This window comes from Uloborus diversus, chromosome 7, assembly GCF_026930045.1.
Source record: "Uloborus diversus isolate 005 chromosome 7, Udiv.v.3.1, whole genome shotgun sequence".
NCBI classification, from domain to species: domain Eukaryota; kingdom Metazoa; phylum Arthropoda; class Arachnida; order Araneae; family Uloboridae; genus Uloborus; species Uloborus diversus.
The window spans coordinates 3,323,097-3,338,304 of NC_072737.1; the positions used below are offsets into that span (position 1 = coordinate 3,323,097).

At 32.3% G+C, this 15,208-nt stretch overlaps 1 protein-coding gene across 1 annotated transcript in view; it reads left to right on the forward strand.

Annotated features, from left to right (window-relative positions):
- The window catches only part of LOC129225642 (CCA tRNA nucleotidyltransferase 1, mitochondrial-like), a 62,116-nt gene that overhangs the window by 29,089 nt on the left and 17,819 nt on the right, over positions 1 to 15,208 (forward strand). The window contains exons 4-5 of the mRNA XM_054860109.1: positions 6,180 to 6,306; positions 10,614 to 10,699. Of these exons, the coding sequence (XP_054716084.1) occupies positions 6,180 to 6,306; positions 10,614 to 10,699 (213 nt within the window). The remainder of the gene's footprint in view (positions 1 to 6,179; positions 6,307 to 10,613; positions 10,700 to 15,208) is intronic.

Sequence of the window (15,208 nt, forward strand, 5' to 3'; positions counted from 1 at the left end):
TAATGATAATATTAACAAATATTATCATTATTGTGATAATATTTGTTAGTGATAATATTAACAAAATTATCACATTGTGATAATTTTGCTCGGTAAAATGTTCTTAAAATTGGAATAGAGAAAAAACAAAATCGAATTTTCGAAACATCGCTTCGAGGTGCACACTCTATTGCCATGCTACAAACTAATTCTGTGCCGAATTTCATGAAAATCGGCCAAACGGTCTAGGCGCTATGCGCGTCACAGAGATCTAGACATCCAGACATCCTGACAGAGAGACTTTGAGCTTTATTATTAGTAAAGATTTAACAAAATTTTACTGATACAAGATGAGTGAAAAATACAAGATACAGACACACACAAACAGGACAGATACTCTACGAAATCATGACGACAGAAATGATGCCAAACGACTTCTCAGATATATGAAACTTTGGTGTTGCCACACAACAACTTCAAACTTATCTTCAACACGTATAACACGGTTAATGCGTTCCGTGCAGTATCCAAACTGTGTTGTACAAGACTGTTTTAAAAATCATGTCAACATGTATAGTGTTGTATCGAGACCGTGTTATATGTGACTTGGAAATAAGGTAAATCAAGGAACCTGTACCATGTTGTATCGAAACCATGTTATACATGACTTGGAAATAAGGTAAATCAAGGAACGTGTACCGTGTTATATCGAAACCGTGTTATACATGACTTGGAAATAAGGTAAATCAAGGAATGTGTACCGTGTTGTATTGAAACCGTGTTATACATGACTTGGAAATAAGGTAAATCAAGGAATGTGTACCATGTTGTATCGAAACCGTGTTATACATGACTTGGAAATAAGGTAAATCAAGGAATGTGTACCGTGTTATATCAAAACCGTGTTATACATGACTTGGAAATAAGGTAAATCAAGGAATGTGTACCGTGTTGTATCGAAACCGTGTTATACATGACTTGGAAATAAGGTAAATCAAGGAACGTGTACCGTGTTATATCAAAACCGTGTTATACATGACTTGGAAATAAGGTAAATCAAGGAACGTGTACCGTGTTGTATCGAAACCAAGTTTCATAAAAACAAAGTAAAAACCTATTAGAATTATTATCAAACATTAACAGAATGTGTCAAACAAACTTCAAATTCCATCTTTTTTTTTAAACATAATATTCGTGTTATATCAAAACCATGAAGTATTAAATTCAAGTTTCGTACCGTGTAATATCAAAACCGTGTTGTACAAGTACCGTGTTATACGAGGGACGCCTGTATATATATCATGATATTTATCCACTGCTTATTCGTTTTGAAAAATATTATGGTATCTGATATTTTCGATATTTATTTTTGGAGTTATGATCAGTATGGGTCCCAAATATGGATCATTCTTGTTTCTCCTTTTTCATGTCAAGAAACTCAGTAAATAAATGTATTTCTGCACTTCAATAAATAAATCAAATTCTTACTACTTTTTTTTAAAAGAAGACTTTTAATGCATAATTATTCAAACAGTATAAAATACGTTCTCTGTCGACGTAGAGCAAGCCAACATTCCAAATCCATCATAAAAAGAGTTCGTGCTGGTCATGGAAATCCTGGAAAGTCATGGAAGAAAAATAAACAAATTTCAGGCCTGGAAAAGTCATGGAAAATTAATATTTTCATTAAAGTTCATGGAAATTTATTTAAAGTCATGGGAAAATGTCTTGGGAAGTAAGAAAATAACAATAGCTAAAAGAGCGCTAGAAATTTTGAGTGATTTAGTAATATTGCATGTAAATTGAACGATCTCTAAAACAAGTCCGAGTTTTGGAATCCGATTTCATCCGCTACTGTAACAGCCGCTCGCCTATTTTCGTAATGTGATTTTACTACTGAAGCATCACTAATTTTAAATTCACCATCATTTTCAGCACTTCTTTTATTTTATATTCTGTAGTAGTAGACATGCACGTTCTTGATTTAGCCCCCGCCCCCTCAAAAAGTGCAATTAAATTGCATCCAAGTTTGTTTCAACTACTTGTAAAAAATTCATTAATGAAATAATTCAAAGAATTATGTACATTGCAGACTTTAATAAATCAAAAATTAAATAAATTTACAAAAGCCGTATCCAATCTGAACCTTATTTTTAGAGTTTTCTGTATTTCAGGTCCTGATTCCATTCATGTGTATTATCCCTTTGCTTTGCTGTTGCATGCATAGCTCCGGGCCCTTTTCAGGGTTCAGTTTTTGATGTCAAAAACCTTTTTTTGACATGGCGCACCAAAAGCTAGTGGAAAACTCAAAAACTATCACAAACTGAAATACTGACATTATTGTCGAATAGTCTTTAATCAGATTTTTTAAAAATGAAAAAATTTCTTCATGCTGAAAACTATTTAACTATAATTAACTGTTAATATAATTAAACTCTTCATATCAATCAAGTTAATCAAAAGTTACAATTGGTTTAATTGAGCTAAAATTTTAAATTTTCCCTTAAAATAATTTGTTATGCTGTTAAAATAGTAACCTATATTCAAATCATTAATTCCTGTTTTCAAGGTTGTTCTGTTTGATTTTTTTAAATAACTTAAACAATTATTTACAAGTCTAAATTTTTATCAGTTTTTTTATCAGTCTAAAAAACCTCCAGGCGGGCAGGAGAAACCTGGCAGGATTTATATTATTATTATTACTTTTAAGTAAAAGTAAAACCAAGTTGATCAGCACTCAATGATTAATTACAAATGACGTAAATATTTTTGATGATGATATTTTTTTTCTAATTTATTTTTTTCTATAAACTAATATAATAAGCACTTATGTCAAAAAGGCGTTTTAGAAATGACAGTAAAAGCTGTGTTTCAAACAGAATAAAACTGCTAGCTGTCAAAAACCTGTCAAACCTTTCTTGCACTGGCAGAGAAAATTGCTTTAAAAAAAAAAGTCTTTCACATTTAGTCAATTCTTTTTTTTTTATCTTGTTCTTTATCTCAGACAGTTTTATTCACAACATTATTGCACTTCTATATGTGCACCTTTCATTGTTTTCAAAAGATTTAGATGATTTTTGACTTCGTGCCAGGCACTCGGCTCTGGCGAAGTAAGGATTTTTACATTATGATGCATTGCCAACTTTATATCGCGCTGTTGCGATACATCACTATGCTTTTCAAGCAGTTAAAGTTTAAAATGAATTACTGTGTAATTACTCATTAATATTTGAGTTCAAGATTTGAAAATTCAAATGACTGCCTGTGGCCAGGGTTGGCCAGATTGGACCCAATGGGTTTTTTCGAAAAAACCCATTAAAAAAAAACCATTATTTAGCCCACTTTCGGGTTTTTTAAAATTTTCTGAGAAGTTTTTTAAAAAATTAATTAATTTAAATACTTTCACGATTTAAACTTTTTTATTTGTTCTTCACCACAGACAATGGACATAAAAAAATGAATTTTGAACATTGATAGTATTTCTTAACTCTTAACGGTGTTAAAAAAATACTTTAAAGATTTTAAATAAATATATTTAACTTTTTTCTTTATAACTCAAATTATCTCGACTAAGTCCTGTCACGTGTGATTTTATCGATATTTGTAGATTGTACAGAGGAAACTACTCTAGCTAAAAGGCTTTCATGTGAATTATTTTCTGCAAACCAACACGTCTCAAATCTCGAACAAACATGGTATATTTTTTAGAAATTAACAGGTTTTATAAACGGTCGGACAGAAAACAGAATAGGATGTGCAGCATTTTCATTATCTTAAGAAAAAGTTTAATATTTCTTACTCTGTATACAGAAATAGAAAAACAGGCAACATAAAATTCAAAGAAATGTCTTGATTAAGTTGGAATTCAGTAAAAAAGGATTTAAACTATTTGAAGTTCTACAGTAGTTTTGCATAGCAAAATAAAGTACAATAAAGTAAAAAAAAATGTAGTAATTAAAAACGAACAAAAGATTTTATCACTCGAGAAGTATCTTTGCTTTAACTGTTGATAATCATGGAAACTAAAAAATCTGAAACTTCACCATTCTTGTGTTTCGTCGTCTTTTGTACTTTTCTTCAGAAAAAGCTGAATTTTCCAGCTGTTTTTACCCCAAGACAGTTTTTTTGCTTTGTACACATACTTACCCCAGTAAGCATGAAATATCTTGCCTCAGTATTGCATAAAGGTTGACATGCAAGAAAAATCATCTTGCATTAATGCTGCCTCAATGTTGTTATGTTACTCCATTTATGCTGTCAGAAGGCTGCCACAATATTGACTGACAAGGTGTATGCAGCATAATATCAGGAAAATATCAAGGAAGGCTGCTTTTGTAATATTGCATACGTATTGATATGACAGAATAATATCAAGATTTTGTCATGACAGCATAAAATCAAGGTCTAGGCAAGATGATCTTGCTTTTGTAATATTGCATATGTATTGATATGACAGGAAAATGTCAGGATACATTGACATGACAGTATGAAATCAGCACGTTTGCAAGGTGTTTTATCTATTTATTTATTTGTTGTATTTTCACTTTAAACTCGAGAATTAAATTTTATTCTTTAATTATTTCTGTTATTCTTCAAGAAAGTTTTTTAGCCTAAGCTGACATCTGATCGGAAATTCATATAAAGGTATTAATAGTACTCCCAATTTAATTTAAAAAATGAAAGTTTCTTCGTTTAGCTTAATACTTGATTTATTTTTTAAATTCATGCTTCTAATTGTATTATAAAGACATAATATGCCTGGTTAAAAATAATTGCGGAAGTTTTTATAACACATTTTGGAGTAAAAAAAGCAAAATAATAAATTAGTAAATAAATACAATAAAGTACATTTCCAAATGGATGTCAGCATTGAAAATATCCCATGGACAAAACACATGAATTTATCTTAAAGAATAACATAAATAACCATCGAATAAAATTAATCTTACTCGTGAGATTGAAGTGATAATACGAAATTCTGGGCTTCATGTCCTTTGTTTCAAAATCTAGGGACGAAAAAGTTATTTTCGGCCATTTCTAACATTGATCGCACATCGTCTGCGATATGACTTGTTTAGTACTATATTAATAAACAAGTGCAGTTATCAGTCATTTATAAGTTATTCCTAAAACAATACTAATCCACACTAATAACTAAGCATCCAACTTAACGAAGCCTAAAGAACGCTACGCAGCTCCTCTGAACCGACTGAATCGTAGGTCGAAGGAGAAAGATGTGCTAGCGATGCGAGAGACGCTGGGTAGAAAAAACTGTGCGCATGCGCAAGTATCGACAAAGGTCCACCTGTTCTATTGTGTACTAATTACCTTGACAGCGACAGCATGAAATCAATACATCTTGACGGCGTCAACATTTGTAAGGTAATATCAATATTGATATTTTAAGATGAATGCAATGTTGCATACGTGTTGTTATTGTAATATTGCTTTTTAATCTTTATGCAAGCTTTATGCAGTATGAAACTGTCAGTATTGACGCCGTCAGTATAATATCAAGATCTATCAAGAAATTTTGCTAGTAGGGACGCTATAATATGCTACAAGTACCCCACATTTTCCCTAACAAAAGTCAAAAAACACATCTTTTTTAAAAAAAACCCAGCTTTAGTTGGTTTTTTTGAGTTTTATTTAAAAAAACCCAAAAAACCCTGGGTCCATGGGCTTTTTAAAAAAAACCCAGATTTTTGCCAACCCTGCTTGGGGCTCGATGTCAGTAAGAGTGATTTGTGATAAATTTTGTAAAACAAGATGTTTTTTGTTATGAGCTACAAAAAAAATTTCATTTCTTCATCTCTGAAAAAGAGGAGACATTTGGAATGGAATTTTTTGAAAACCCTCATACATTTTTAAGGGTTGTAAAGTAGACACAGTAAGGAACAAAACAATGAAAGTAAAGGTTTTTTTCTTGAGTAAAACACTTTTAAAGTTGAAATCCTGCGTAAACTTTAAAAATTTTTCTAAATCCTACGGTACTGCCACACCTACAGAGGCTACTCTACCCTCAAAACAGAGGAGAGGATCTCCTACCATTTGTACTGGTTATCGCCAATTTTTTTCATTTTGACGCATACACCCTTTTCATCACACGGTCTCAGATGAATCTACTGTTATTTTCTGTGTATAAAATGAATGTTGAATACTATTTTCCTGACCTCGAGCGGCGTCTTTTCTTCCCACAGGACTAGACGGCACTTTGTACGACTATTTCAACGGCAAAGAAGACCTGGAGAAGCGAAGGGTCAGGTTCGTGGGGGATCCAGAGTGCAGAATTAGGGAGGACTACTTGAGGATACTCAGGTATTTTAGGTGAGTGCTGAGAATTTGTTTGCTCTTGCTATATATATATATATATATATATATATATATATATATATATATATATATATATATATATATATATATATATATATATATATATATATAGTAGGGGAATGTGGGGGCAAAGTGAAAGGGTTAAAATAACGTAATTTTCTCAAAATGAATGTATTGGGAATTTGTTTTTGAACAGTATTTTATAGTTAAACTTGCATTGAAATATTATTTCTTATTTTTGGCAGTCAATTTGTATCTTCGAAAGGAAAGAGCAGAAAATTTTCGCTTCTGTTTTTCATGGGGCAAAGTGAAAAATGAAATGTTTTTTCCAATTAAGTATTTTTTATTTGATTACTCAAAGTATTTTTAATTGACTGAATCCGTAAAAAAAAGCAATGCGGTTGTTTCCTTCAGTCAAAAGTAGTACTTTTTGTCACTGAAATTGATAGAATAAGCAAAAAAAAAAATATGAACCCAGAAAAGTCTTTCATTTTCCCAACAGTTATTTTTTAATTAATTTTCTAAAATGTCCGATTTTTCAAACAAGGCGTCGTCTAGATGATGTCACAAATGATGCACTGTAGCGCATCTTTCTACTACGTTTCCACGTTATGATAACCAAGAAGTCGGTTAAAATTGTACTCTACTCTTGCTATCAAGCCTATCGTTGCCAATACACGTCAGTAAAAATGCGAATTAAATATTTTGTTCTGCGAATGGCAACGTGAATGGCGTTCCATCATTTGTGGTGTCACACGACAGAAGCGTAAACAATGAAAGATCATCGATTCAAGTAATTTTTTAAAAATACAAAACTTAAACAAATTATTTAAACAATGGTTAGATCCAATGTTTTTAAGCATGTTCTTTCAGAAAAAAACACTTTTAAAATATTGGAAACGACCCCATTATGAATAAATGAATAGATCTTGAAACAATAAACAAGTAAACATATAAATAAGTTCATTAATTTGTGAAAATAATGATGAAATAAGTGAAAATTAACGAATAAATGAATAATTAAGTAAAGAAATGTAAATGAATTAATTGATAAATGAATACATGAGTGATTTCATAAATGATTGAATAAGTAAACGAAATGAACTAATTCGCTTTGTCCCATCCACTTTGCCCCCACGTGCACTTGGCTAATTCTACGAAAGATTTGAACATTTCTATACAGTTAAAATATTACCAGATCGCAAAGAACAGTGCATACTTCACCATTTCATTTTGCCCTACTATTCCACTTTACCCCACATTCCCCTACATACATGCATGAGATTCTTCCTCGAATCAGTGATTTTCCACTTTTTTGAGCTTCTTTATTTGTCCTAAAATTTTGTCAAATCTTGTTTGCGATTTTAGATGAATCTATAATCTTAATATATTTTTGAAGATATCTAATATTAAATGCCATTTTCTTAAGGTTTCCTTTGTTTAACTAAAACCTATGTTTTGGAAGCATGCCAACATTGAGAACGTGCTTTGCCGCTAATTCCATGCCTTGCCCAAAGTTTCAATCCTGTTGATCCTAAAAATATTTCAATTGCGTCTCTTGAAAGTTATTTCAGTCCATGCTTCTTTAAATCGTCTTATTTTATGTTTTTTAAAAAACAATTGGTGTATTATTATGTTTTTGAATTTCATTTAACATTGCTTTGAGACCTTCTAGTTGTAGAACAAATATAGGAATGAACTGCATAATAATGAATTAGAATTTAGTTTTTAATGAAGTAAGCAAGTGTTTTGTTGGAAATTACTTCTCGAAATAATATTTTTGGTGTACACAATTTTGATGGACTTAAAAGATTAAAAAGATTTTCTTCAAATATTTCATCTGAGTTTTCTTAATTTCCACCACACATATAAATCCGTGTTTCGGAAACATGGCGACTTCAAAAGCATGTTTCGTCAAAAGTTAGGGTTGTGCTTGAGGTTTCAATCCTTTTGCATTTTGTTAATCTTTTAAATTATTTAAGACTAGTGGCTTTGCCCATAGTATAGAAAATGAAAAGGTCATTTGGTTCGCCTGTATATTTACAAATAATGGATGATGTTCATTTGATAGCCCTTGTTATGGTTCCACGTTATGATGATTTCGTAATTTTCTCTTCCACGTTGTGATAATTTGCTTGGTTAAATGTTCTTAAAATTGGAATAGAAAAAGAACAAAATCGAATTTTCGAAACATCGCAAAACATCTTCGAGGTGCTCCCCCCCCCCCATGCTATAAACTGAGTCTGTGCCAAATTTGATGAAAATCAGCCGAACGGACAAGGCGTAGAGATCCAGACAGAGAAAGATCTCGATATCCAGACAGAGAGACTTTCAGTTTTAGTATTAGTAGTAGTTATTTTAACTTAAGCTAATTCAAAATGGCTTGTTTTATTATTTTTTTAAGTAAATATTTTATTTTTTAAATTTGATATTAATTGTCGCTATATTATAAATTTTGTTTTGTAAATTCATCTAAAGAATCAAAAATCCCTTTGTAAGGTATGACTTCATTCTAATAACAATAAAATATTTTTTAGTAACTTTTAAATTCCAAAAGATTCCAATACACTTGTAAGGGTGCGATGTATATTTACTTTTCTCTTCTGGGAAAATTTTCAAACCCTGCCCCATATTTTTAAATCATGAAAAGTTACTAAAGTGACTATGTGTATACCAGTTTACACCATTTGCAAGAAATGTCTAGCAGCATATGTAAACCCATAAAAATGTGGTTTGGAACTGCTCCAAAACCACAAGTTCTCCAAAAGTCAATTTAATATGCTCTGAAACTGTTCCAGAAATGGGCTTTTGATTTTCCAATCCTGTAGTTAGGTTTTTTAAAGTTACCAAACTTAAAGTGATATTTCGCCAAATTCGGCACCTGAAATGAAGCCAGCCGTGCGATCTTGTCAATTTCTTGCCGTGGACATAGACAGCAATTCTAAAATACCTGGCAAAGCTTCAAAAAGCGGCGTTGTATTAAATAGAGACGTAACGAGTACTCGGTACTCGGCCAATTAGCCGAGTACTCGGTACTCGGCCAAATTCTGATCAGATACTCGGCCAATACCGAGTAGTTGCAAAAAATTGAATATTGTCCAAGACAGATACTAAAATTTATAAAAAAAGAGCAAGCATTAAATTCTGCAATCATTTACAATTAAAATTTATAAGTCAAATTTAAATTTTGAGAATAATGAAGTTTGTAATGCTTCAATGGAATAAATCTTTATTTTAATGTCCTCAAAGTTAATAAAACTTATTAAAAATTATGCAAAAAAGGTAAGTATAGAAAATATAGAATTTTTATATTAAAAATGGATGTTTGCTCGAAACAAAAATTAGTTATAAAAAATGTAAAAATACCTTTGCTTAAAAAATAAAACAACCTTAAAAGCACAGTGCAGGAACTCTGCAGACACGTGTTTTGGCATTACAAGGAATTCCTTTTTCAATGCACAAAATGGGGGCTCGTAGATTTAAAGGCATCCGACAAAAGTCGTATTTTTTTGTTGAATGTCTTTACATTCTTTAGCTCACATGTTATGCACTGAAAAAGACGTTCCTTGTAACCGGGGGGGGGGGGGGGGGGCAGAAACACGTGTCTGCAGTGTTCCTGCACATTTGTTTTATCTGCTTTTAAAAATTATTTATGTTTGGCGGACTAGAACTGTAATTGATTGGTATACAGTGAAACCCCTCCTAACGGACACCCCTCTTATGTGGACAGGTTTTAATTCCCCAGTTCCAATGCAAATAGCATTATTAAACCCCTGTCCTGCGGACACCTCTCTATTGTGGACAAAAAAAAATTGTCCCGTTAGTGTCCACATTAGAGGGATTTTACTGTACTTTGTTTTAATTCCAACTTGATTAATCATACCTTTTATTTATTTATTTTTAATTAAAAAAAATATTTTTTTGTAAAATTTTTGACACAAACGAAATTGTATATATAATGCGTAATTAAATTTCAGCAGGAATTTAGTTTTAAAAACTATTATATGGACAAGGAGGTTTATACTCCTATTCCAATAAGTTCAAAATTCATCACATGTGTGTCTGTGGTTCTTCTTAAAACATAATTGGTACTTGGAACTCGGCCGAGTACTCGGTAACTCGGTACTCGGCCGAGTAATAAAAGGCCGAGTACTCGGTACTGGGCCAAAGTGCTACTCGGTACATCTCTAGTATTAAATGAAAATGAATAGAATGATGACTAAACTCAAATTACAATGAATGAATCACATAAAAATAACATCTATTTGCAATGTTTAACTCTATCCATAAATCCATTCCAGGTTCTACGGGAGGATAGCTCAAAAGCCAGAGGACCACGAACCGAAAACTCTCGAAGCCATAAGGAGGAATGCAGAGGGCTTGAAAAGTGGGTGCTTCTTTGAAATTCCTTTTTTCATGCCAGCGTTACTTATCGTGTGGAAGTTAGTCGGTCTTTTGTAGTGACGCGAAACAAACCCAAACGAGCTGATGTGTGCATCACATGACTTTCTTTTACTCCAATTTAATGTCATTTCCCCATTAATGGCAATTTTGATGTAATTCAATAGTTTACTCTAAATAACACCTACAGTGGCCAAATTGAAATCAGATTAAAAAAAAAAAAACTTTAAAAATTAAAAAAAAAAATCGCCAAATTTGTCGCCAATTTGGCGATTAAAAGACTGGCGATATAGCCCCAAGTGTTAGTCACCCAAGATAATTTTGTCAATTATGTCCCAATTTGAATGAAATTTTCATGTGCCACAAAAAAATAAATAAATAAATAAATAAATAAAAAAACTAGCTGATGTGTGCATCACATGAACTTTTACTCCAATTTAATGGCAAATTTGAAATCGAATGTAAAAAAAAAAGAAAAAAATCTGCCAAGTTGGCGACAAATCTTGGCGTCCAAAGGACTGGCCATATATCGCCAAGTGTCCAACAAATTATAACGCCACTTGAGCTTACATCGAAATTAACAATGATTTCCCCCCAAAAAGATGCAAAATGCAACTTTAGAAACACCCGAATGCAACCAAAAGGGGAGGTGCACCACTAGACCCCACTAGGAGTCTACATGCCAAATTTCAATTTTCTAGGACAGACTTTTTGAGTTATGCGAGATACATACACAAACACATACATACATATGGACGTCACGAGAATATTCGTTGTAATTAACTCGGGGATCGTCAAAATGGATATTTCGGGTGTCTGTACGTTCTTAGGCACTTATCCACGTATGATCGAGTCGGAAAAAAAAAACTCAACATTCATTCGGGGGTGAGCAAAATGGAAATTTAAGGTTGATTTTTGAGTGAAATTTTTTTGGGAATACAATACTTCCTTTTTTGTAAAAGGAAGTAAAAAGGGTGGACGTAGATAAGATTCCAAAATTTGCTTTTGTAGCTCAATGTCAATCAACGCAAGAAAGGGGGGAAAAAAGAAAGTTCTGTTTCTGATACACTTGAGTCTGAATGAGATCTAACTATTTCATGCGCAATTTTTCGTCAATGAAGTTAGTTTAATATGAGTTTTCTTTTTTTCGTTTTTACATTTCATAATAACAATCATAGTTTTTTCGCTTCATATTTCAATTATTCTGATGCCATAGCCAAATTGGTGTTGCTCATCTGTTAAAAAATAACTATCTGTTATAGTTAATTAACTTAATAGTTCAAACCAAAGTCAGTGAGTTATTATTATTTGCTCTTCACATTCATGGTATTTGTTTAAAAGTATTTTAATAAAGCTGTAGAAAACTAGATTGCTGTTTCAATGATGCAGGGGCGTAGCTAAGGGGGGGGGGGTTTGGGGACAAACCCCCCCCCCCCCCCCCCCCCCCCCCCCCCCGAAAAGTTAGTCTCAAAAAAAAGAGAAAAAGAAGAGAGAAGAGAAAGAAAAAAAAAGAAGAAAAGGAAAAAAATTCCAAGCGATTATATATATATATATATATATATATATATATATATATATATATATATATATATATATATATATATATATATATATATATATATATATATATATATACATATATATACATATATATATACATATATATATACATATATATACATATATATACATATATATATATATATATATATAAAAGAAGTAACCCCCCCCCCCCCCAAAAAAGTCGGGTCTAGCTACGCCACTGCAATGATGCATGAATATTTTAAGTTTAAAAACATAAAAGTATGGGTTTTGGGTTAAATTCTCTAAAAATGAAACAAGCTACATCCGATCCCGGTAAAAGAAGCTTTTCTATTTTTGCCAGAGTATTTTCAAACATATTTTTACCAGCTTTTTCCATGGTTGTTTTTTCCTTTGGCAAAAACGTACCAACCCTAGTCCATAATAAGGACAGAAATGCAGTCTTTGGATGTCAGAACCAGAATGTTGGTGTGTTGCATGTAAAAAGATTTCGTTTTTTAAGTTACATGAGCATGCTTTCAAGTTTCTTTTAGAAGAATCAATGAGTTTAAGATTTATACATTTTTTAATTTTATTTTTTCTCATTTTGTAAAAACACGCGTGCAGCAACAGGTCTGCTATGCCAAACCTTTCATGTACCTTTCTACATGGAGGCTTAAGATTGCTTTCATGTTTTCATACACAAAAAAGAAAAAAGAAAAAAACGCTGGATGAAGTGATGACGAGTAATAAACAACATGAGTACTAAATTTTGAAAAGTGAGACCAAAAATTTAAGTTTTCAGGTCTATTTAAATGAGTAAAAAAACAAAAGATGAAGGGATTTCTTGAAAAAAAAAAGGAATCCTGGTGCAAGGGAAAATTTAGAAGCTCCATTCCTAGGGAAAATGCAGCTCTGATATGACTTCTAGAAAACAGGGTTGGCTTTCTGCCGGCAGAAACTGGTTTTTGGCATGCCAGTGGCAGAAACTGGTTATAACCGGTAAAAACCGGCAGAAACTGGCAAAAACTAAAAAGTGTCTTAATAACTCAAGCAATTACTCAATGATATTTGTTTAAGGTAAACTAAAAAAGTTAACTTCATTTCATCATTTTAAAAAATAAAAAACTATGCTAGTGCCTTTGATTTAGTTCAGAAAGGGAACTTTTCAATTGCAGTGGCTCGTAGTATTTGTATTAATTTAACAAAAGGATAAAAAATCATACTGGGGTGCTTAGGAAAGAGGAGTGACATACAGAATTGAACAGGCATTACTGATTGCAATTTGCTCACTTATATGCTTCTTCTAAATTGTTTGTGATTGAAATTATGTCACGTGCTTCAAAAAGAAAGTGCCAGAATTTTACTTGCCAATATTAACGTAGATTTTGTACCTAATGTCACAGCTTTGCAAAACAAATAGGCCCTATTTCTGGAAACTTATTTTTCCAGTCGAATTTTTACCAGTTTCCCAGTTACTAGATGGTGGATCAGTTTTAAAAATTATACAATAGATGGAAGTTTCACGAATATTGCTTGTTCCTTGATGCATTGCCTGCTAGCTCTTCTGTTGCAAGAATATGCTAAAGCTTCTCGTTTGTGCGTATTAAATTGAGAAACTATTTAGATTTTTAAACCACCTTTTCTTAAAGGCAACTGCAGGGTCCAAACAATGTAACGTTTGATTTTGAATTGTGATTATATTGTAATTAAAATTTGCTTAGGTTAACAATTAATTATTTTTTCCATGCATTTTCTATTATGTTAATAATTGTCATTTTATGAGTTTTTGCCGGTTTCTGCCGCAAATTTGGCAGAAAGTGGTTTCTGCCGTGGCGGTTTTAACCGGTTTCTACCAGCGGTTTTAACCGCCTTGGCAGAAACTTGCCAACCCTGATAGAAAACCATTAAAATATAAATATACAGTGAAATACATTAACTCAAAAACACTTAACTTGAAAAAACAGTTAGAACAAAATGATACATCAGTTCAGTGTACTGTGCAAATGAATGCTAATCTTTTAACATGAAGAAATATTTAGGTCCCCTCAGTTTTGGTGTTAAAACATTTTCAGCTGTAATTAAATTTTGATACTAGACAGTGATAAACCTTGCAATTCTAAATTCTTATTTATTTAATTGCTATTATTTTTCAGTCTTTGGCATTTCAAAATAGTGCGCAGAGCATATTTCAACCAAAACCTCATTTACTACCTTATTTGCTTGATTACTTAAGATTTACTGAGACAGATTATGCATCATTGAAACGATGAATAGTGCACATAAATACTAACTCTAGAATATGTAAATGACAGGAGAAAAACATTACTAAAGAAGTCCATGAGCACTTAGAGTTGTTGTAAAATGGCTGTAATACCTCGACATATGTTGGCATCCATGATAGATGATGCAATCAGAGCAAAAGAAAAAAAAATAATAATAAATAAATTAATTTGAATTTTGACATCTTGAATTCAAATGATGTTTTTCGCAATCACGAGTGTGTGTGTGTAGGCGTGTGTGTTTGTGTGTGGGGGGTATGTGTGTTTGTGTGTGGGGGGGGGGTATGTGTATGTAGGCATGTGTGTTTGTGTCTGTGTGCTGGCATAAGTGTGTGAGTAGGTGTGTGTATGAATGTGTGTGTGGGGGGGGGGGGTATGTGTATGTGTGTGTAGGCATATGTGTTTGTGTCTGTGCGCAGGCATGAATGTGTGGGTAGTTGTTTGTATGAGTGTATGTATGTGTTTGTGTGTGTGTGCATGTGTAGGTGTCATATGTATTTGTGTGTGTATGTGAATTGAGCATCGTGATTGCTCAAAAAAAGATGCATAAAATTTTGAAATCAGACAGCACATCTATGTAGATTTGTGTGCTCTTATAATAAAGGTTTACGCTGAATTTTCACCTTTCAAAGAACTTTTTTGATCCCAATATAATAAAAGAAGTTCTGTATGAGTAGTGGAAGAATTTTTTA